The following is a 22031-nucleotide window of genomic DNA, read 5'->3' on the forward strand; positions in this document are numbered from 1 at the left end:
GGTGGAGTTTTCTGTCTCTTTTTTTATTCCTTTATGTTAGCCTCTCTGGAGTGCCAGCTAACTAGGTCAGGAGCTCGTGTGGATCCCCACACCTGGACCTGGTCCCTCCACCCCCGCCCCAAACCTAGAACAGCACCTGGCACAGTGAGTGCTCGATAACTGTGTTGAATGAATGGGGCGGGGCGGGGGGCGGTTAGATAAAGACGTGTAATCCACAGGAGTGGGAAGTCTGGCATTTGTAACTTGGCAAACACTAAGGTGACTGACTCCATACCAGGCACCGCCGCGCTTGATGGATGAACTTCTCGATCCTTCCAACAGCGCCATTTCTCTTTTAAAGAAACTCGCCTTTGCCTAGTGCTGCTGGGACTGGCACTGCTTCCTTATGCTCTTGGCCACCTTCCTGTGACCTCCAGTAGTAGAGGCTGTAAGTTCCCAGCTGCCTGACACCCATATTCCCAAATTCCCGCAGGCTCTCCGTCTCCATTTAGGGACCCACCCCTCCACCCTGGGGGTTTGACCCGCAAAGCCCAGCAGCTCCCTACCAAATATGACTGGTTGAAATGGGACCCAGGACCTAAGCTGGGCCAATCGGAGTAAATCTTCATTGGAACTCTGCCTGGGGCAAACACTTGCTGGGTGTTTTTTTTGTTTTTTGTTTTTTTTTGCTGAACTTGAACCTGGAAGGATGAAGCCCTGAGAGTCACCTTCCTGAGAATGAACCAGACAGCAGAAGGCAAGGCAAAGGGGTACAGGAAAGTGAGCCCTGATGACTCCATCTGAGCCCCCCCACCCCACCCCACCCCCCCCCGCCGGCCGATCACGCTGAGCCTGAAGTCATGATATTTCCAAACTGGAATCAGTAAATTTATTTTCTACTTAAGCAGGCTGAATTGGGTTTCCTGTTTGCAATAGCAAAGGTCCTGGCGAGCAGGGTCTGAGGCAGCTCAGGATCCCGAGTGGAGCAGGAAGACGAGGGCGGCAGGAGCCAGCTGCACCGGCTTCGGGCTGGCTGGGCAGTGCCCACAGACTTCTAGGAAATCTGATTGTTTGTTGTCCCCAAAGGAGAATTAAGACCAGAGGGACACACTCCTGAGACACTCACACGAGCCCAGTAGAACTTTCCGACAGGCAAGACCATCAATAGGGGAGGAGGTGCCTCAGGGGGAGTGAGCGGCCCGTCCCTGAAGGCATACAAGTGGTGGCCGGCAACCATCTGGCCCAAAGTTTCCAAAGGAGATTCAGGGGTCAGCGGGGCTGGGGTCAATGGGTACACGCTGCCGTATGTGGCGGGAGCACCCCACAGGAATGCAGGGGTGGCTATTGGGTCCTGGGGCTCCCCTCTGGCCCCTGGGGGGGTGGGCAGGAGCATGCAGGTATCGGGACACAGCACCTACGGATTCACACCTTCGGACCCTCGGGGCCTCGAGCACAGAGAAGACGATCAGCCACGTGCTAAGAAGCGCCACAGGAAGGGGGCAGCATGGCCAGCCAGGGTGCCATCGGGTTTCGGGTGGGGGCCCTGGAGGGTCAGAACCATCTGGCTGGGAAGACTGGGACACCTGGAAGGGAGACAGGCAGGGGTGAGAATTTGGGGACAAGCAGGATCTACAGCCAGCTTGCAGCCTCCCTGGCTCGCAGCTCGTTCCCGCCTTCCAGCTTCTGGTTAAGGTTGTCTGCCCACCAGGCCTGCCTCACAGCTCTGTCCTCCCTGCCCCCACCCCTCAATGTGGGGGTCAGTTCTCCCTGGCTGGCCTGGGCTCCCCTGGGAGGCAGGGGCTGAGGTGTCTAACTTTTCTCTTCCCCGCCCTCCTGCAGGGAGGGCAGAGTGGGCGCTCACTGAGCTGCACTGGCCCAGGCAAATGGGGAAACTGAGGCCACTGCTTCTCCCCTTCTGTCCCGGTCTAAATGCCACTCCCAGTGAAATGGAGGGCCCCTGCTGGCTACAGTCTGCTGTGCGATGGAGGTGGGGGTGGGGGTGGGGGTCTTGGAGCAGTGGGCGAGGGGCCTTACCCCTAGAGGATGCTGCAGGGGCGCTTCTGCGGCCGCGTGGGCTGGGGACACAGGACGGCCCGGATGGCCTCGTCAAAGACGGTTTTCAGGCCGCGCTGGGTGAGGGCCGAGCACTCCAGGTATTTCACCGAATCTGGGTGAGGCAGCAAGAGCGCAGAGGCCCAGGTCAGGGGAGGGTCCCGGGCAAAACCCCCTCCCAAGACATGTGCCTGCCCCAGGCTGGGGGCCACTGGGCTGTGCCACGCAGAGCAGGGGACTGAGCGCTCTGTGCCTATTTCTCATGCCTGGAATAGGGAGCCTGATTCAGTGGGAGGGCTGAAGACCCGCAAGAGCAGGTCTGTGTCTTTCCTGGACACAGAAGCCCTTAATTTGTGGAAGGGAGGCGGGAATTTTGATACTTTCCTGGGAAGGAAAGGGCTCAAGCTGGTGACCGAATCTCTCCACGCCTCCGTTTCTTCTAGAAAAGAGACCCACACCGGCCTCCATGCATCCCCCCCAGGAGGCCTGCGCCACGCGTTGCCCCCTCGCAGGACCTCCCAAATGTCTGACCGTGTTTAGCCTCTCCCCATTTTAAAGATGAGGAAACTGAGGCTCCTCGAGGTGAGGTCGTTTGTCCAGTCACATGTCACCCTGAGGAAGCTGGGGGCCCTCAGCCAGAGGACAAGAAGAGAGCCCTTCCCTCCCTCCCTCCCTCCCTCCCTCCCCCCCCCATGATGGGAGTTTGAGCTGCTCCACAACTCCTCACTCCAGGCTGGGAAGGAGCTCAGGTGGGCAGAGGCAGCTGCTGCCTTGTCAGCTCTGCAGCCCCCCATCCCCAAAGCCCTTGGCCTGGGCTGGTCCAAGACAAGTTCAAAGGCCCTTCCCCTGCGTGCGCGCGCACACACACACACCCGCCAACTGGGATCAGCTCCAGGAGAGATTGGCTAGAGGCCAAGACAGGACCCCCAGGTCATCTCCTTACAGAGGGGAAAGGACTTTTAGGGACTCTGTAGGCAGCTTTGCAGGTGGGGAGACTGAGGCCCAGGGAGAGGCCACCGGCTCAAGGTCACACCGTCAGTGCCAGAGCCAGGAGCAGCAGCGGACTCTCAGGCCCCTTCTGATCCCAACGCGCGTGCTTTAAAGGGAAAGGGTTGACGCAGGCAGGAGCGTCAGCCTTGGTAGAAGGGGTCCAGGGGGACCGGCCAGTCAGAAAGAAGAGAAGGCGGGGGTGCCATCCCCCATACTCGTGAGGGAAGACTGCAGGCCGAACCAGAGCTCCCAGGATGGGACATGGGACCCAGGGCCTCAGCAGAGCGGAGGTCCCCTAGGAAAGATGGCCATGTCACTGGGCTAGTCAGGGGAAGGGGGAGGTGGCAGCTGCGGTTTCTCTTCCTGTGAAGAGATGTGAGTCCCCAGGGCCCTCCCAGTTCCGGCGGAAGGAAGAGTGGTGGGGCTGAGGCAGGGATGGGGTGGGGAGGCCCCACTGATTGGGGGCCAAATCCTGGGCCTGCAGGACCCTGGGGTAAGGCAGAGCGCCCTGGGTAGCTGGGTCACTGGTGGGCCTGGGCTCTTGGGCAAGTGTGCCCTGGGCTGTAGGTCGGTCAGGACTGACTAGGGACACCACGGGAGAGGCCCCAGGAGGCCCCTAAGCCAGCAACTTCCTGTCCTGTGCTCAAATCCCAGTTCTGCCACCTACTAGCTGTGTGACCTTTAAAAAGCCACTTTACTTCTCTGGGCAGTGATCAGGAGGCAGAGAGGAGTTGGGCGGGGGAGGGAGGTGAGGAGGCAGAAGGGAAAGCCTCACCCTGCAAACCCAAGGCAGAAGCGCCTCCTCCAGGAAGCCTTCCTGGAAAACCCAAGCCTGACTTGGCTGCTGGTCCTCTACGCGGCCACAGCACACCCCACTCCATCCCTGCGTCTCTCTGGGCAAAACACACTTTATTTCAAGATCCGATTATGGTTTATATTAATAACTAGAAATTTGTGCACGGTTAGGGTCCCTAGGCCTGGCCAGCAATCAGGGCCTTCCGGCTGCCGGCTGGGGCCTCCCTTCCCCGGCTCCTGCCTGCCGGGGCCTTCCTTCGTTCCACACCGCCCCCTGGTGGTCAGCGCACGTCATAGTGAGCAATCGGTCTCCCAGTCGAACTCCCGTGGGGACAATGTGCATATTAGACTTTTATATATATAGATAGCTAACACAGACAGATTCCCTCACGAGGGTGCTGGGAGCCAGTCTGTGTTAGTTATTATTAGGTGCCTTGAGTATTAATTTGTTTAATTTCCCCAGAAATATTTCTATGGCCAGGTTTTACTGATGAGGAAACAGGCACAGAGAGGCTAAGCGAGTGGTCCAGGGTCACACAGCCAGCACATGCACACCCTGGTCCTGGAGCCATGTCTGCAGTCACCAGAGGCTGAGTTGGGGCTCCCCCTGCATCCAGTTCCCCTCTCTGAGCCCAAGCCCCATACCGATCTCCTTGGCCAATGCCAAGCCCTGTGGGTAGGTGATCGGCGCCAGCTTCTTCTCCTTCAGCTTCTCGATGGTGTCCTTGTCGTCCCGCAGGTCCAGCTTGGTGCCCACCAGGATGATGGGTGTGCTGGGGCAGTGGTGCCGAACCTCGGGAAACCACTGGGCAGGTGTGGGGACAAGAGGGGCACGAAATCATGAGGGACAAGGGAAGGGGGCACGAGATGGTGTAGGAATCAGGGGGAGCACGAGAGTGGGGGAGAGAGGGGCACAACGTTGTGAGAAGATAAGAGGCGGCATGAGTTTGTGAGAAGAGACACGAGGTTGCACCAGGGAGGGGGGCATGTGGTTGCAGGAAAAGAGGGGGTGTGATTTGTGTGAAGATAAAAGACAGGCATGAGGTTGTGCAGGGGGGGGGGGAGGGGAGAGAGGACAGGTTAGAGAGGGCGGACAATAAAGCTGGCACTCCCAGCCCCCTCTGCGACCCCCTCCGAGTCTCATCCCGGAGTCTCCCAGCACTGGTTGGCACTGCCCCAGGGACACGTGTCAAGGTGCTGGTCCTTCCTCCCTCCCTCCTTTCCTCAGGCCCCCCAGGCCTGATCTGCTCAGCTCACCTTGGCACGGACGTTCTCATAGGAGGCTGGGCTGACGAGGGAGAAGCAGATGAGGAAGACATCCTAGGGACAGAGCAGGCCAGGGCTACCCGTGAGGGGAGGCCGGGCGTGTCCCACCTGCAGCCCCTCCACACACCTGGAGCACTGAGCAGTGGAGCAGCCAAGGTAACGCGGGGATGGGGTGAGGGGGGAAGAACGGGGTAAGGTCCAGCCTGCTGCCTGTTTATCCAACACTTCCCAGTGTCCTTAGAGAGCCTTCCTCACACAGACCCGGCAGCAGGGCTGCGCCCCCATTCCGCAGATGGGAAGAGTGAGGCTGCAAAGGTTGGCGGGTTTGCCATCTGGAGCTCCAGAATCCACACTCCTAACCAGGCACTCACTACCCCACCATCCGCTTACTAGCCCTGGAGGGAAGGTCAAGGGTGGAAAAGGTGGGAAGTGGTGGTTGCCCAGCAACCACAGAGCCACCTGCAGGCTTAACCCGGTCTCTTCTCCCCGCACTCAGCACACCCAGGGTTCACTGTCCTAGGCTCCCTACTGAAGCCCCATCCTGGGTCTGCCTGCCCCACCCACAGGGAGCCCGGTGTGGGGGGACTGGAAAGAGGGCAGAGAGGTAAGGGGGACTGATGGAGGGCCGGGGGCAGAGGGAGGAGCCCCTGGTTGTGCCTGGGGAGGACAAGGCAGAGTCCTCGAGCTGGGCCTTAGGGGAGGGTCAGGGTTCACCAGGCCAAGCTGGCCCGAGGGCACCCACGCAGAGGGAACAGGGGGAGCAGAGGCCAGCCCGCGAGAAAGGTTCAGGGAGCTCACCGTCTGCGGGTAGGAGAGTGGCCGGAGGCGGTCATAGTCCTCCTGCCCGGCAGTGTCCCACAGCCCCAGGTTCACCGGCTTGCTGTCCACCATCACGTTAGCTGAGTAGTTGTCAAATCTGTGGGGAGCGGGCAAGACAGAAGGGTCAGTCTCCTGCCCCAGAGCCCAGGGCCCTCTAGTCCAGACCCAGGTTGCTGGAAGCTGAGACCCAGAGAGGCCCTACAACGGGACCCAAGTCACACAGCACTATGCAATTAAGTGGGTTTTCTCTTTTCCATTACTGATTCACAACATAGAAAATCAAAAACTCAGGTAAGCATAAAGAGGGAAGCAGTGTCTCGATCATTTTCCTGCCCTCACCTGTTCTTCGGAGAGGTGGTTTTTCAAGGCTGCGTAATATTCCCTCCAAGGTTTGATCGGAATAAATTTACCCACCTCCTACGCTGGACATTGAGGCTGGCCACCCAGTATTTGCTGAACAAGTGTTTATCCCCATCTTAGGTTGGGTCTCCCCGGAAGCAAACCCTGGGGTGAGGGGTGGTACAAGTGGTTTATTTGGAAAGTGAGTCCAGGCAGCTACAGGAGGCCAGTGGGGAGGAGAGGAAGGGCAGCAGCAGACATAGGGTGAGCTAGTGAGAAGTGACTGCTGTGGGCAAGGGGGGCTCCGGCCAGCCAGGGCCACCGGGAGACCGCATGGGCCATGCTAGGGCGCACCCCGCCCAGAGGGGGCAGGAGCTGGGGTATTGCCCACCATCTCCATCTTCCACTTTCAGAGGGATGTCCTGGGGTATTAATTCCCTTGTTACCCAACCCACCTGAGGACACACAGAAAGCTATCAGTCACAGGAGATTTGGGGAAATGCCCCTGGCACACGCTGGAAAGACAATGCCAAAGGGTGGCATGGGCACCAACCAGGACCCCTGAAACCTCCCTGCCAGTACCGGCGAGGCCTCCGGGCAATCTAACAAGATGACAGATTTAAAACAACAACAACAACAATTCAACGGTATTTTTCACTACACACATCCCTGAGAAGAAGGTGCTGGTTCCTCATGCCGTAGGATGTCTCCTCCTCCATGCAGCCCTCACGGAATGCTGCTCAGTGACAGGCTGCAGAGCCCTAACGCTCCAGAGTAACTCCAAAGACACCTGTCCTGAGAAAGACCCCACAAACAAACAAACAAACAAAAAAGGTGACGGCCTAACTTTTTTTTTAAATCCTCACCCGAGGATATGTCTATTGACTTTGAGAGAAACACACACACACATTGATGCGAGAGACAAACATTGATCAGTTGCCTCCTATATGGATTGAACCCACCACCGAGGTATGTGCCCCGATGGGGAATAGAACCCACAACCTTTTGGTGTATGGGACAACGCCCAACCAGCTGAGCCATCCAGCAAGGGCAACAGCCGGGCGTTGTAACACACTATACTTGGGGAGTGTTTCTGGTTACCTCTCAGCTCCTCAAATGGCCCTGCTCCCTCCTGCCTGGAAAGCTCCTGCAAACTCCTCCCTGACTTCCCACTCTCCTTCCTGCCACTGCTGGGCTGACTCTTACACAACCCCTCCTCCAGCCTTATCTCAATGCCACCTCCTCCAGGAAGCCTTTCCTGATTCCCAGCCAGGTTGGGTCCCAACCAGCAATCTGTGATGAACTCAGCACCTCAAAAGCAGGAGCTTGTTCCTCACTGCACCCTGAGGCCAGCACCGTGTTTGGCACATAGTAGGCACCTACTCTGGGCACCACCCATACCACTGAGATTTCAGGTCCAAGGAGACACCACTGAGCATGATGGGAAAAGAAGTGTCTGTGTTGTCTTTGGCTTCTTTCAGGATACGCTTGGGACACTCCCTTCTCTGATGTCCAGTCTGAAACTCTGGTGCCCAAAAGCCTCCCCATCTTCCTGAGCCAAAGGCGTCTGCCTTCTCTGGGTCGCCCCCCAGGGTCTCAGGGGCTGTGGCCAGTGGGGGGAAGCTGCATCCTAGGATCTGTAGCAACACCGAGCACCTACTCTGGGCCCGGGCAGAGGGCTAGGGGCCTTCATCCCATAGGTCTTGAAGTCCCAGGTGGCCCAAGACAAAAGGACCTCAAGTTACTTCCAGTAGACAGATGAGGAAACTGAGGCCCCAAGACCAGCCAGCTCATAAACAAGGATCTGAACCCTGCTTCTCCCATGACCCCCATTAGTGAACCTGGGGACAGCTGTCTGGGATCAGTCACTCAGAACTGGGAGGGAACAGAGATCTCCTGGTAAAGTCTTGTCTGGGCTGTGTGACCCTGGTGAGTAACCTAACTTCTCTGAGCCTCACTGTCTTCATCGTGGAAAAGCCCTATCTCTTGGGACCATTGGGAGGATCCAAAGAGACAGAGGACGTTGAAGCCACCCTGTGGGGAGCTGCTGAGCCGCTGAGTGACCCTGTGTTCAATGTCCCTGCACATGCTCCACTGCCCCTCCGCAGAGGACCAGCTGTCAGGGCCGGGATGTCTGCGGGGACTCCTCAGGGATCTGCAGCTCCTGGGGGTCCCCCTTACTTCAGAGACCCACAGGCGGCCTCGACGCGAGGGCCTCACACACCACTGTGTCCAGCCCTCACTCCCATCGCCAGAGGAGGACATGGGCTCAGAGGCAGGAAGGGGCTTGCCCAAGACCTCACAGTTGGTGGCAGAGCCAGGACTGGATCCTGTTACCCAATTCAGAGCCCCTGGGGTAAGCATCACTGAAACTTCACGGCTGGGGACTCGGTAGAGTTTGAGCTGGGGCCTGGGGGCTGACTGCGAACTCTGGGGAGGGCAGGGAGCGCCCCTTTGCTGAGCACCCAGGAGCCACAAGTGCTGTCCCAGGCCCCTCATACCTAGATCATTTCTGTGGACCTACCACTGTCCCCATTTTACACACGAGGAAACCGAGAATCAGAGACTGTGAGTACCTGCCCACGATCACACAGCTGAGATGTTTCCACTCAGAGTCTGTGCGGCCTCTTTCTGCACGTGCCAGCCCTGACCCTGGACTGGAGTGGAGGAGGAAGATGGGGGCAGGTGAAAAGGGTGCCCTAGTTCCAGCACCTTCTCAGGGCACACTGCAGCTGGACCTGCCCGACGTGCTCAGCTCTGTTCCAGCAGCTGGTGGGACGGACGGACGAGGACAGGGCCCTGACCACCCAGAGCTTCCATCCCCGCAGGGAAGTCAGGGGGGGACCGGCTATGAAGGACGTCAGCAGGGTGGTGGGATGGAGGGGGCCTGGGTGGAGGGAGGGACCACCTTGAGGACAGGGTCCAGGGAGGTGATCCCTGGGCCAGGAACTGAATGGTGGGGAGGGGAGAGCGCAGAGGCTGTGGGGAGCTGGGGTGATGGGAGAGGTGGGGGCGGCATTCCGGGCTTTGGCCACCAGGATAGGAGATGGGCTTGAATGGTAACGTTTGCAAGCTCAGCTGGGCTTCCATTTGAGAATGGCTAGAAGGAGGAGTGGTGGGAAGGGGAGAACCCCTGTGCCACAGGTCTTCCTGCCATGTCTTTGCATCCCCAACACCTGGAGAGGTTTGGTCTCCCCATCCGTGAAGTGGGGGTCTGAGCCTGACGGCTCGCCCCCAGCTGCTGGGAGCAAGCTGAGCGGGGCTCTAGCTCGCCCGGTCCTGGGCCCCCCAGTCCCCAGCGAACCCTCCCGTCCCCACCCCAGAAGCTCTTCTGACCTCCATCCAGCTGCCTGTTTCCCCAGCCCCGCCCCCTAGCTGCCCCGCCCTTCATTGTCAAGGGCTCTGTACAACCTACTGCCCGCCCTGCCACAGGGGCGCAGGCGTGGACTGTGGGCTCGGGGCCTGTCCAAACTGAGCCCCTCTATAAGGAGGGTGGCAGGCAGGACTGGTCACACACTTTGCAGGGTCTGGTGCAAAATGAGAACACAGGACCCCTTGTTCAAAAATTAAGAATTTCAAGATGAGGGGATAGGAGAGCATTCAACCCAACGCAGCCCCTTCCAAGCGCGGAGCCCCTGCAGCTGCAGGGACATGGCGTGGTGAAGCCGGCCCTGGTCTCCGACCAGCTCCTCAGTCCCAGCGGGGGGACCTCGTCCAATCCGTTCTGGCTGCTCTGCAAGGTTGCCCAGGCCAAGCGAGTTCACCAGGGGCCAGTTTCTCCGAGTTGCTGAGAGCATCTGCCCCAGAGAACACACCTTCCGTCTCCCTGGACAGAGGAGGCAGCCGGCAACGAGCTTGGGATCTCCCAGGCCCCACCTCCTACAGAAAGGGAAACTGAGGCTCAGAGAGAGGACGTGACGGGTGTAAGGGCCCTCAGCAAGCGTGCCCTCCAGCCCAGCTGGGACAGGCCGAGGCAGGAACACACTCCAGTGACAAGGCCTCCTGCAGCAGCTGCCTCCCCCTGATGGATGCCTGCTTCACGGCTCCGCTCCAGAGCCAGCCCTCCCTCCGCTGGGAGGTGCCGGTCACTGTTTGATAATTGATGGTGACCTGGCAGATAAGGGCCAGAGTGGAGAGAGGTGTGCGCAGGTGCCACGCTATGGGGAGGCAGGACCAAGCTGGGGCAGTTATGGGTTTTCCAGGCTCCGTGTCCAGGTGTCCCTCCCCTGTCCTGGCTGCCTGCCCCCTCCTGCCTGGGCCGGGTCAGTGTCTCAGTTGAGGGAACTTAGGGGACCGGGGAGTCTGGGGCAGGCCCCTGAGTGGCCGGAAGCTTCCTCTTCCCCCTGGGTGACATGGTAACATAATACCCAGCTCCCATGAGGGTCAAATGACATTTTGTGAGGCCAGCATACAGCAGGCCCTCAAAGATGGTAGCTGTGATCAGTCCTACAGTCACCCCCCCGACCCCACGAAGTTCAAGTCAGGTCAACTCAAAACATCTCTCTTGTGTCTCAGACAAGGTGTAGGTTACACGGAACGCAGACACTGCACCGGGACAGTGGGCTGGCCTGAAAGGCACTGGACTGGAGGCCCTGCATTCCACAGGCTCATGGTCAACGTCAGATAACGTCATTCTGGGGAGTGAGAGACCCTGCAGGCTAGATCAGAAAGGCTTCCTGGAGGAGGGGGCCCTAGAGCTGGGGCTGGGGGGCGGAGCATGTGGACGTGCGAAGGACCGGTACCCCAGGCAGAGGGAACAGCGAAGGCCCCGAGTGACAGGGGGAACGCCCAGGAGTGTGTGGGGAACTGAAGGGGCCGTGAAGCTAGGCAGGAAGGTTGGGAGAAGACCACACAGAGCCTCGGAGGCCGAGCTAAGCACTGGGAAGTTGTCCTGTGAGCGCTGGGGGCCACTGTGGACTGGCAGGGGAGGCGCTGGTGTTTCCCCCTTATCTTTCCTTCCTGAGTCTGGCACCCACACTTTGTCACATACATGTCAAATGACAACTCTGACTCCACATCTGATGAGAGGATGGCCTCTGATTGGCCTCCAGAGGGCACTGCCCTCTCCCCCAACACACACGTGCGTGCTGGTATCTCCGCTCCTTGTGACCAAACCTCTCGATCATCTCCTTCCCCACCCTGTCCCTCTCCTCCCCTTCGCTGCCACAGCCCCCCTTCCCTCCCTGCTCCTGCTCAGCCTGGCCCTCCCCATCTCCCTCTTCCTTGAGGCCCTCTCCAAGGCCACCTGCTCCCCTTCAGCACCCCCCACCCCGACACAGTCTCTCTTCGTTTTAGGAGCCCCCAGCCTTGCCCCCTGACCGTTCATCTCGGCTTCAGTGGCCGCCTCCCCAGCCAGATCTTTAGGGGCTCTGCCAGGCAGGCTGGCTGGGGCATCTCCCGGTTGCTGGACCCCCAAGTGCCCACACATGGCCGCCACTTGGGTCGCCCCACCCTCCCGGTGCCCACCCACCCAGAGACTCACACGGTGGGGATGTACTCTCCTGGGAAGGCATTGGTGGTGTAGCTGATGAGAAGGCAGGTCTTGCCCACGGCTCTGAAAGACAGGAAGTGCCGGAGGGCGTCAGTCACAGGCCCTGCCTGGTCCCCGAGCGCAGCCCTCAGGAAAGACCCAGGCTCACCCTTCTGGGCCTCAGTTTCCCCATCTGAGGATCCCCGTGTCAGTGTTCTCAAACCTGAGAACCACAGAGTCATCGGGGGTGCTTGTCAAAGGGCAGACTTCAGGCCCCACCCCAGAGAACTGGGAACCTGAGCTTTGAAAAAGCTCTCTCTGGTGATGCTGATGGGGGACCCAGGATTAAGAGCAGAGGGTGCCCAAGACACCCCTGAACTGGACAATGCTGCAGGGACCCCAGGGCTTGACCAGGGCTCTGCCATCACACCTGGTCTACCCCCTGCCTGTGGCACCAACTTGGGCAAGTCAGTTAATCTCTCTATGCCTCAGTTTCCCCATCTAGAAAACAGGGATGAGTCCATCCTCAGAGGAATGTGCTGAAAAGGAGAGTAGATGGAGCCCATTAAAAAACCAAGCACAGTACAGGGCCCGGCACAGCCACCGGCTGTTGGGGAAAGCCTGCCCCCCACCATTCTGCCTCATTAGCAAGCACAGCAGTTAAGGGCTCAGAGTTTTGGAGTCAGAGAGACCTGGGTTCAAATCCCATAAGGTCTTGGAAAAATTACTTAATTTCTTTGAGCTTCAATTCTCCCACCTGCTAAATGGGCCTAATATTAGGGTTGGTGAGAGTCCCCACACATAGAAAGTGCTAAGTAAGTAGTGATGGCCCTTTATTCATGCTGTCTTCCCAGGACACAGGTAGAAGCCCAAGGTGCAGGCCAGGCTCTCCCCGCTGCCTCCACTGCACTGTTTCGTCACTTCCTGTTCTGAGGAGCTGGCTGCCTGTCCCCCCACCCCCCTCCCCCTCCCCCAGGGCCTGCCAGCAAGGTAACTTTGAATGACTGGCATGTCGCCCCTGGCTTCCGCCCTGCCCTCCTCAGATCAGATGCAAAGCAGAAGTGGGCAGGCAGGAAGATAACGGCCAGCGGGTGCCTCAGAATCAGCTGAGGGCAGCCTGATCCATCGGCCCGCCCCCTCGGCCCATCAGAGTCAGAGTAAGCCGGGGCCACAGGGACGCAGGCCGGGAAAGCTCTGAGTCTCTCGGGGCCTCAGGCTGCCCATCTGTGGAATGGGAGAGTTGGACAAGAAGCCTGCCCAGCGGGAACGTGCTGGGCTGGGCCTATGGAGATCCCAGGACGAACCAGCGGGCTGGACCCTGAACACTGTTGCTAGGCGCCATTTGGACCTGTCATCTCACAGCTCAGGAAACTGGCCCCCGGAGGGCTGACAACCCAGGAGGCACCTCAGCCCAGCCTGTCCCAAACTGACCCCCACAATCACATCTCTTCCGCCCCCCCTCCTCCCCAATCATGTCCCTCCTTCTGCTTCTCACCCACATCCCCCACATCCTCCCAACGGGGCAACTGCGGGGGAGGGCTGGGGAGGGGAGGGGAGGGGAGGAGGCTGGGGTTTACTGAGCACACACTATGTGCAGGACAGCCACTCAAAATGCCTGAAGTGAACCCCACCAACTCTGATGGGAGATCCCAGACGGCCAAGCCGAGGTTCAGAGAGGCCCTGTGACTTACCCAAGGCCACACAGCAGCATTAGCCAGTGACTAGAGCCCAGATCAGCCTGGGAACAAAGGCCAGATTTTTGGTTCCCCACCCTCCACCTGCGTCCACAGAGCTGAAGACTGAGGTCCCATGGGAGACCTGCCCCAGCCTCCGCGGTACAGGCGAGGGGCCCCGGGCCCCGCCACCCGCAGTCCTATACCCTCCACCCAGGAAGCTCCCGGGGTGAGGTGGACAGAGAGAGTGAGATGTCCTCAGCCCACCCCCGGGGCTCCCTCGGGCTCCAGGGAGAAGGACAGGTCCTCCTGGCTGCCTCCAGGGACTCCTACAGGTAAGGGGCTTCCTGGGGACACCTGTGCAGGAGGGTCTCAGGTTCCCCGGTGGGGGCTGTGAGGAAGGTCAGCCAGGTACCTACCCGTCTCCCACCACCACACATTTGATGGCCTGCATCGCGTCGGGACCTGGGGCGGCGGTGATGGCGGAGCGTCTGCGGCACCAGGGCGTGGAGAGCCTGGTAGGCGCCCCCAAGGAGCAGCAGGGACGGACCGAGGCAGGAGGAAGCGGAAGGGGAACTTGCCCAAGCTGCCCTCACAGCCGTTTGCAGAAGGCGGAGCGTGCGGTCTGGCGGAACAGCTGAGGGGAGCGCTCAGGTGCTGGTCCGGGCCCTGGCCACCCCCACGGCCATCCCTGCTCTGGGGCACTAGCTGCAGACCTAGGGACCCTCTCAGCTGGGGACTCACGTCCACGGGCAAGGCCAGAGTTGTTCTCCAAGAACTTGAGGTTTCCAAGAACTTACTTCCACTCAACTCGAAGCAATAAGCACTTAATGAGCATCTGCTGCGTGCCAGGCTCAGGATCAGGTAGTGCTGAGTCCAGGTAGCCGGGTCCTGGGGAAGGTAGGACCTCATCACCGTCGTCCATCAAGGCAGGAAGTGATGGGGCCACAGGGGACCTGCAGGGAGGGGACCTCAGAGTGGCCCAGAGGGAGAGCGGGAGCCCCGGAGGTGGCATTTGAGCCAGCCCTGAAAGGTGGTGTGGGAGAGAGGGCACCCTGGGGGAGGGGGTTGCCTGAGCAAGACACTGAGGCTCCCCCAAAGAGAGGCCCACGTGGGAACCCCTGAGCAGGGAAGGATGGGAGATGGGATGGGGGGCGGATGAAGCAGGAAGGGAGGTGGGGTCAGCTCACGGAGAAGGGGAAAGAGAAGGGAAGTGACAGGCCGTGCCCTGTGCTGGAGGCAGCCCTGTGGGACCAGGCACCTAGGAGCTAAGTCAGATCCACGGCCACTTTTAAAGGTGCAGAAGCAGAGGGTCTGAGAAGTCAGGTGACTCCAAACCCTCCTGGCACCGCAAAAAGCCCGAGTTCAGCAGCTGGTGGGTGGGGAGCGCCCCCTCAGCACAGCAGACTGGGGTCTGAGCAGCACTGAGTCTCCCCAATGGTTCCACGTTCACCTGGTCCTGACCACTCACTGCCATGGCTCCAGGGAAAGGGGTGGGGGGAGATGGGCAGAGCCGCTGGTCCCCGCCCTGGACTCGCTCAGGGCAAACCGGGAAACCGCAGGAGTATGGAGCTCAGGAGTCAGCAGGGTGACCCAGTCCTCCCACTGCCCACCCTGGGAACAGAGCCCAGGACTCCCCCAGGCACCCAGGCGGAAGCTTCCAGAACGGTCCACACAAGCCGCAGGGCTGGCACAAACGGCTTTGGCAGAGGGAAATGCAGCTCCCCAGGGCCAGCCAGTTATTAAAGCCAGCCAGTGGCCTTGGCCCGGTGCTTGGCTGGCTGGGCAGCGGCCCATGCAGGCAATTGTCAGGCACATGCCCCGTTGCGGGCTCCATCGCCGATAGGGGGCGTGCAGGAGGCAGGCAATGGATGTTCTGCTCTCACATGGATGTTTCTCTCTCTGTGTCCCTCTCCCCTCCTCTCTCTCTAAAAATCAATTAGAATATTTTTTTAAACCGCCAGCGCACTTCCATGTCTTTGCTCTGTGCTTGGCACAGGCTGAGCTGAGGCGGTGCCGGCAGGAAGCGCGTCAGGGCACCAGCCCAGGTCAGGAAGGCCCAGTGCCCCCCGCCCCCCGCCCCCCATGACTCAGCCAGGGCTCCCTGCCTCCCAGGCCACCTGAGGCTTTATTCTGGGGACTCCTCCATATTCACATTCTTTTCCCAACCACTGCTATAGGGCAACCTCTGTATTAACCTTACAAAAAGATAACAGTGTGCTAAATGCAATGTGCAATCCGGGATTAAATCCTAGAACAGAAAAAATAAAACAAAACAAACAAACAAACAAACAAAAAACCTAGTGGGAAAAGTAGTAAAATCCAAAACAAATAAACATTTAATTACCAGTATGGTACTAAAACTCAAGTGAATTTCTCAGGGTTTTTTCTGTTTGTTTTTTTTTAATCCTCACCCGGTTTGAATCCGGTCAAGGGCACGTACCTCGGTTACAGGCTCCTCTCCGCCCTGGGCCCTGGCCGGGGGCTCTTGCAGGAGACAACCAATCGATGTGTTTCTCTCACATCAATATTTCTCTCTGTCTTTCCCTCTCTCTTCCACTCGCTCTAAAAATCAGTGGAAAATATCCTTGGGTGAGGATTAAAAAATAAAAGTTTGCTGTTGATATTCAGGTCTTTACACACTTGGGATGGATTTCCAGGCGAGGTGAGATATGAACTTCTTCCATTCTGTGAGATATGGATTCAGTTTAGTCCCTTCCACAACCAAGTGTCCAGCACCATTTATTGAGGCTCCGCTCACCCCCTCCCCGATGAGCTGTGCGAGTCTACTCCTAGCTTCTCTGTCTCTCGGTCTATCTGTCCGCCCCGTAGCCAGCACAGCGCGGCCTTGCTGACCGAAATTCCGGGTCGGGCCCTCCTATCCCGCAGGGCTAGGTCTCTTTCTAGAACTTTTTCAAAATCGTTCGTTTTCTCTGACCATCTGCTCTTCCACATACATTTTAGGATAAGCTCACCAAGTTCCGAGAAAAGCCACGCCAGGATTCTAATTAGAATTCTGTTCGCTTTGTCGGGGATTGGGGAGAACTGACATCTTTGTAAACGCGGCCCTCCCGCCCGTGGACACGTTCCATGTCTTCTTTACGTCTTTCAATAACGTTTTGTCCTTTCCCCCCAGGAAGGTCACGCACATTTTTTCCGTAAGATGATTCCTTGATGCCGAATCACGTTCAGGGTGATGGTGACAGACACTTTCTAAAACTGCATTTTCTGTTGGTTGCTTACATGCAGGGAAAATGTCAAACTTTGCATAATGGGCTTATATAGATGGCAATTCTTATTACAGGGAAATTCTGATAGATGTGGAAATGCTCATCTGGAGCTTTTGCTGCTAACAAGCCCAGACTGTCTTTGCAGACAGTCTTATCATTTGTAAAAAGTGACAGTTTTATTTCTTCCTTCCCGATTTTTACAGCGTTCGTTCCCTGGGTTGTCTGGAGCCTTTGCTGCCGCACTGAGTGGCGTCAGCGAGGTGGGCACTTCCTGTCTGATGGGGAGGAGTGCCTCTGTGTGTGTGTCAGCACTGGACGTGATGGGAGCTTTGGCAGACATTCTGGGCAGTTAGAGAAGTTTCCTGCTATTCTTACTCACAGCCGTTCGCTTTGGTTTGATCTTGAGTGTTTAATCGTATTGCACGTTTGTTTTTCCCCCTGTATCTATGGAGACGTTGTGAATAACGTTCATCTATTCTCTAATGTGCAGCGACCCGTCCTTCCCAACTTAGTCACCCCAGGGGACGCTGCTGACTGTCCCTCGGTAGTCATTCTCCGCTTCTCCTTTGAATAACAGAGCCCCAGGGCCTGCAGCCAGCTCTCGGCCAGCTGAAGGGCACATCTCTCCGTCCCCCTTGCAGCGAGGTGTGGCCCCATGATTAAGCCCGGGGTTGGGGGTGGCAGGGAGGGCACAAATGGAAGGGATGTGCACAGCGCCTGAGTCACCATCGCCTTGAAGGCGAAGCCTTGTGCGGTGCATCTTTTGTCCCTGTCCCCGGCTGACTAGGAAGTAGAAATGCTGGCGAAATCCTGATGTGTAGGGGATGGGAGGTCAGGACCACCCACCTCTGGGCGGAAGAGCAAAATACACGTTGTCTTTAAGCCACTGTGGCCCGGCCGGCGTGGCTCAGTGGTTGAGCATCGACCTATGAACCAGGAGGTCACGATTCGAATCCCGGTCAGGGCACGTGCCCGGGTTGCTGGGCTCAGTCTCCAAGGGTGGGGCCTGCAGGAAGCAGCCGATGGATGATTCTCTCTCATCATTGATGTTTCTATCTATCTCTCCCTCTCCCTTCCTCTCTGAAATCAATAAAATAAATAAATAAAAATAGAAATAAGCCACTGTGTTATAGGGTCTTTCTGTTACGACAGCTTCAAGTAACGAATGCAGCCATGATGATTGTCTCTTATACATCGCTGGCTTCCGATGGCCTAACTGGGGACACAGTATGAAGAGAATATTCGTCAGTGTAAGGCCAGTCATCGTCCTTCTCGTATTGTCCTTGTCTTTCACGCGGGGACAGGAGAAGGGTATAAAGTTTCGTTAAGTGAGCCGGCAATATTATCTCCCTTTCTATTTTTAGAGACGTTTGGGTAATACCGATTTATCTCTTTCTCGAACATTTTATAGCATTTGTAAAGCCATCTGGGCCTGGTTTTGAAATTATGTGGGAGGAGGCAGAGGTAGACTTTAAACTGATTCAGTGTTTTTAAAGGATATAGGACCATTTGGAATTTCTGTTACTTAGTCATCCTTTATATATTTTTCTACAAATACTTTATCTATTTTTCTATTTTGCTTGGGGTTTTAAACTTGTTGATATAATGCAACTCATAGTATTTTCATACATCCTTTTAATCTCTCCTTTTTAATTTTTGTTACATCCCTCTTTTTCATCCTATATTAATTATTTTTTTGCTTCCAGCATTTGTTTTTAATTGCTCCCAAAATTTGCTAATTATATTCATCTTTTCAATGAACCAACCTTTGGCCTTGGTAATTGTTTCTAGTATACAATTTTATTCCATTTATTTACATTTTGTTCTCATCTTTATTATTTCCTTTTTTTCTTTGGGTTTTTCCTGTTGTTCTTACTTTACTTTTGAGCTTTGAATGCTTAGTTCATGAATTTTCAACCTTGTTTTGTTCCTAAGGTAAGCTCTTGAGGCTCTAAATTTTCCTCAAATACTACTTTAACCACAACCAACTTTTTAAAAATCATGGTCAAATATACCACGATTTTTAAATGACATAACATTTACCACAACCTGCAATTTTGATATGCCGTATTTTAAACGTTCTAAATGTTTTAAATTTTTATTATAATGTGTTTTTTTGATCAATGAGGTATTTGAAAGTCTGTTATTCCTCTTCATCGTTGGGAAATGGGATTGGTATCTTTTTGCTCTTGTTTTTTTTAATGGTAGGTGGTAAAAGAACTTGGCTTGATTCTTTTAAATTTGCTGAGATTTGCTTTATGTGTGACCTAGAATGGGGTTCATTTTTCATAAACGTATAGGTGTTCAGTGTTCCATAAATGTCCAATAAGGTAGAGATGTTAACCGGGCCGCTTAACCCTCTCCTACTATGAGAAGTGGTTTCTATTTGTTCCTCTTGATCCCTCAGCTACCGAGAAAGGTTCGTTACCTCCCCCCACCATGACGGTGAACTTGTCAATTCTTGTAACAAGGTCACTTTTTATTTTTTGCTTCATGAATCTTTAGGCTCTATCGTCAAATACATACAACTTTAGAATTATTATATCTTCCTAAAATTTTAACCTTTTATTACAATAGCAGCCAACAGTTTTTAAGTCTTTACTATATTCTAAGATCTGGCACAGAGGGGGCACTTACTAAATTATTATAGAAATAAGAGCTTTGAAAAACAAATAACAGAAGCCTCTGGGGTTGGGGGTGCCTAAAGGGTCTCTGACAGGCCCCCCTGAAGGCAGTGCTGGGAACCCCTTCGGGTGGAGGTACACTGTGCCTTGGACCAGTCTCATGCTCAGCGTCACAACCAAGAAAGGTCGCAGAGGGGTGGCCAGCTCCAGGCAGTCCCCTGTGGCTGGCGTCTGGTCCCCAGCCTGACAGGGTCCTCCCGAGTGACTGCGCTCTGGGGTCACATTCCTGGGGGGCTGATTGCCACCGAAGCCGGTGGTTACTCCCTCCCCTGCACCCGCCCTGCAGGGCATCATCTCTCTCCTTCCTGCTGGAGGAGCCAGGCTCGGGTCCACAGGCTCCGTGGGGAAATTTCAGGATTCAGGGAGCGGGTTTGCGCCCAGGAAATCCCCACGAAGCCCTGGATGCAGAGTGAGGGACTTCCTTGTCTTCCCCGCCCGCCCGGGGCTTTCCGTCTGCCCCTGACACAGCCAGGCTCCTGTTGCCCCCACTTTCGGACCCCAGGGAGCCCTCCCTGCGGCCCCAGCAGGCCACCTCCGTGCAGGTCTGGGTGCAGGCGCACCTTCTCCCTCCTCTCCTTCAGGCACCCGCTCCTCGGGATGCTGTCTCGGCCTCTCTCTTTACGCCTCGGCGGCCACGCATGCTCCTGTCGCCATTGCCAGGCCTGCTGGCGATGCCCCTGGCCCCCGCCCCGATGCCCCTGGCCCCTCAGCCGTCCTCCCCACCTCCCATCCACCACCCAGCCGTCCCTCTCCCTAAACCGGGACCTAGACAGCAAACTTTTTTCAAGTGTTTTTGGTTACATTTTTTTTAAATATATTTTTTATTGATTTCAGAGAGGAAGGGCAAGGGAGAGAGAGATAGAAACATCAATGATAGAGAATCATGGATCGGTTGCCTCCTGCATGCCCCCTACTGGGGATGGAGCCCACAACCCAGGCATGTGCCCTGACTGGGAATCGAACCGTGACCTCCTGGTGCATAGGTCAACGCCCAACCACTGAGCCACGCCGGCGGGGCTTTGGTTACATTTTAATCTTTTCATGTTACCTTTGAATGAGCAATGTAGTCACACGGCCCAGAACTCAGAAGGCCCAGAAAAGCCATCACAGTAAGTGAACTTCCAGCCCATCTCCCACGGCCCTGTCCCCTCCTCGGAGGCCCGGCATGTGCCCTTCCGAGACACTCCAGCACGAAAGCATCCTTTAGTCCCGTCTCCCGCCCCACAAGGGAGCACAGGCACCAGGCGGCCCGCGCCCCGCCGACTCCCATTGACGTTCGCCTTGAGGTTCCTTCTGTATTCGTTCACTGAGAGCGGCCTCCTTCCTTTTGGCACGAGCAGAATGCCATGGCTGGGCGTGGAGAATTCACCTGACTCCTGCCTGCTGAGGAAAAGGTGAGGGCCCCCCACCTTTAGCTACTCCAGCTGCACAGCCCTGTGTCACAGGGTACGCACACTGCTTTGCAGAGGGGGGTGTCTGAAGGTGGCCTCCCTTGGGGAGGGTCCCTGGGTGATAGGGGGTGTCCTTCGTGCCAAATCCCCTCCCCAGCAACGCATAAAACCCCAGTCTCCCCCACTTCTCACCATCACAGGCTCTGAGACAACTTTCGTAATTTTTGAGGCAAAAAAGGAACCCACAAAAGATGTGGCGATGGAGATCGAATTTGCATGTCTTTTAGCTGGAGTGAGCATTTCCTCAGAGGGTGAGATGCCCTCTGCGCTTCCCTTTCCCATGGACTGTGATTCCATTCCCTCTGCCCACTTTCCTCTTTGCTGCTGGTGTTTCCATTGATTTACATATTAGGCAAATTAGCCTTCTGCCCAGCCCCTGAGGGACAATCACATTTCCCCACAATGTCGCCCGCTTTGCGAAGAGCAGCTTCTTTTCACTTACGTCCCTGACTTCATGGGTCTTCTCGCCTGTGGCTCCTGGGTGCCACACGGAAGTCACATTTTAAAGCGTTCCTCCACGGTGTCTCCCTGGACGGTTATGGGTTCGTTGTTTTATGTTTGGTTATTCGATTCCTCTTCTCTTACCCCCTTGCACAGTGTGAGGTACAGATCCTACTCTATTTTTAGCAGATGGCTACCCAGCCCCACTTTTTTCCAATAATGTATTTTCTCCCCCCTGACTGAAAAGCTACCTTGATCTCATACCCACTTTGCACACGTCTTGGAAGTTATTCGTGGGCTGGCAGCATTCTGGGTACTTGCCCTTCTCAGTCCCGGCACCCAGGCACCTCCACACATCGATGCTTCTCTCTCTGTCTCCCTCCTATTATTACTTGAGTTTGCCTTATTCTCTCACTTCCCACCTCGCAGCTTCGGTTCAGAACTCAGCATTTCCCCCCAGGGAGGCACAGCTGTGTACGTGTCAGTGCTGGGGAGCAGGGCTGTGGGCTTTCCCAACGGTGAGCGGGATCCTGTTTGCCCTCCCAGCAGGCTCTCACTTCCGCAGGAGGGTCCCCATGCTTGTCCCCGCCCCCCTCCTCACTCCCTGTCTTGCTTCCCTCTGTCACTGCATGGCCAGAGCCCTGGAGGGTCTTCGAATGCCACATTCAATGTGTCCTTGCATCTGCCATTCTCTCCATGCAGAAGTCCCCATCATCCCCATCTGCCTGACCAAATCCTATTTCTCCCTCAAGACTCTGAGCCCAGCCCCTGTGCTTACCACAGAGGGGTAGGAGCAGAGACCCCCAGCCCAGCCAGCTCGCACCTGAACGCACAGAAGTGGC

At 56.5% G+C, this 22031-nt stretch overlaps 1 protein-coding gene across 1 annotated transcript; it reads right to left on the reverse strand.

Moving 5' to 3' along the window:
• Positions 1 to 848: 848 nt before the first annotated feature.
• On the reverse strand, positions 849 to 13967 carry RAC2 (Rac family small GTPase 2). Its single transcript, XM_080660346.1, has 7 exons — positions 13803 to 13967; positions 11723 to 11794; positions 5881 to 5998; positions 5074 to 5136; positions 4462 to 4621; positions 2014 to 2146; positions 849 to 1562 (listed from the first exon to the last, which is right to left on the reverse strand). Exons 1-6 carry the CDS (start codon positions 13835 to 13837, stop codon positions 2016 to 2018), a joined length of 579 nt encoding a protein of 192 aa, XP_080516472.1. The 5' UTR covers positions 13838 to 13967; the 3' UTR covers positions 849 to 1562; positions 2014 to 2015.
• Positions 13968 to 22031: the final 8064 nt, after the last annotated feature.

Source organism: Plecotus auritus (genome assembly GCF_963455305.1).
Source record: "Plecotus auritus genome assembly, chromosome: 3".
In the NCBI taxonomy this organism is placed as follows: Eukaryota; Metazoa; Chordata; class Mammalia; order Chiroptera; family Vespertilionidae; genus Plecotus; species Plecotus auritus.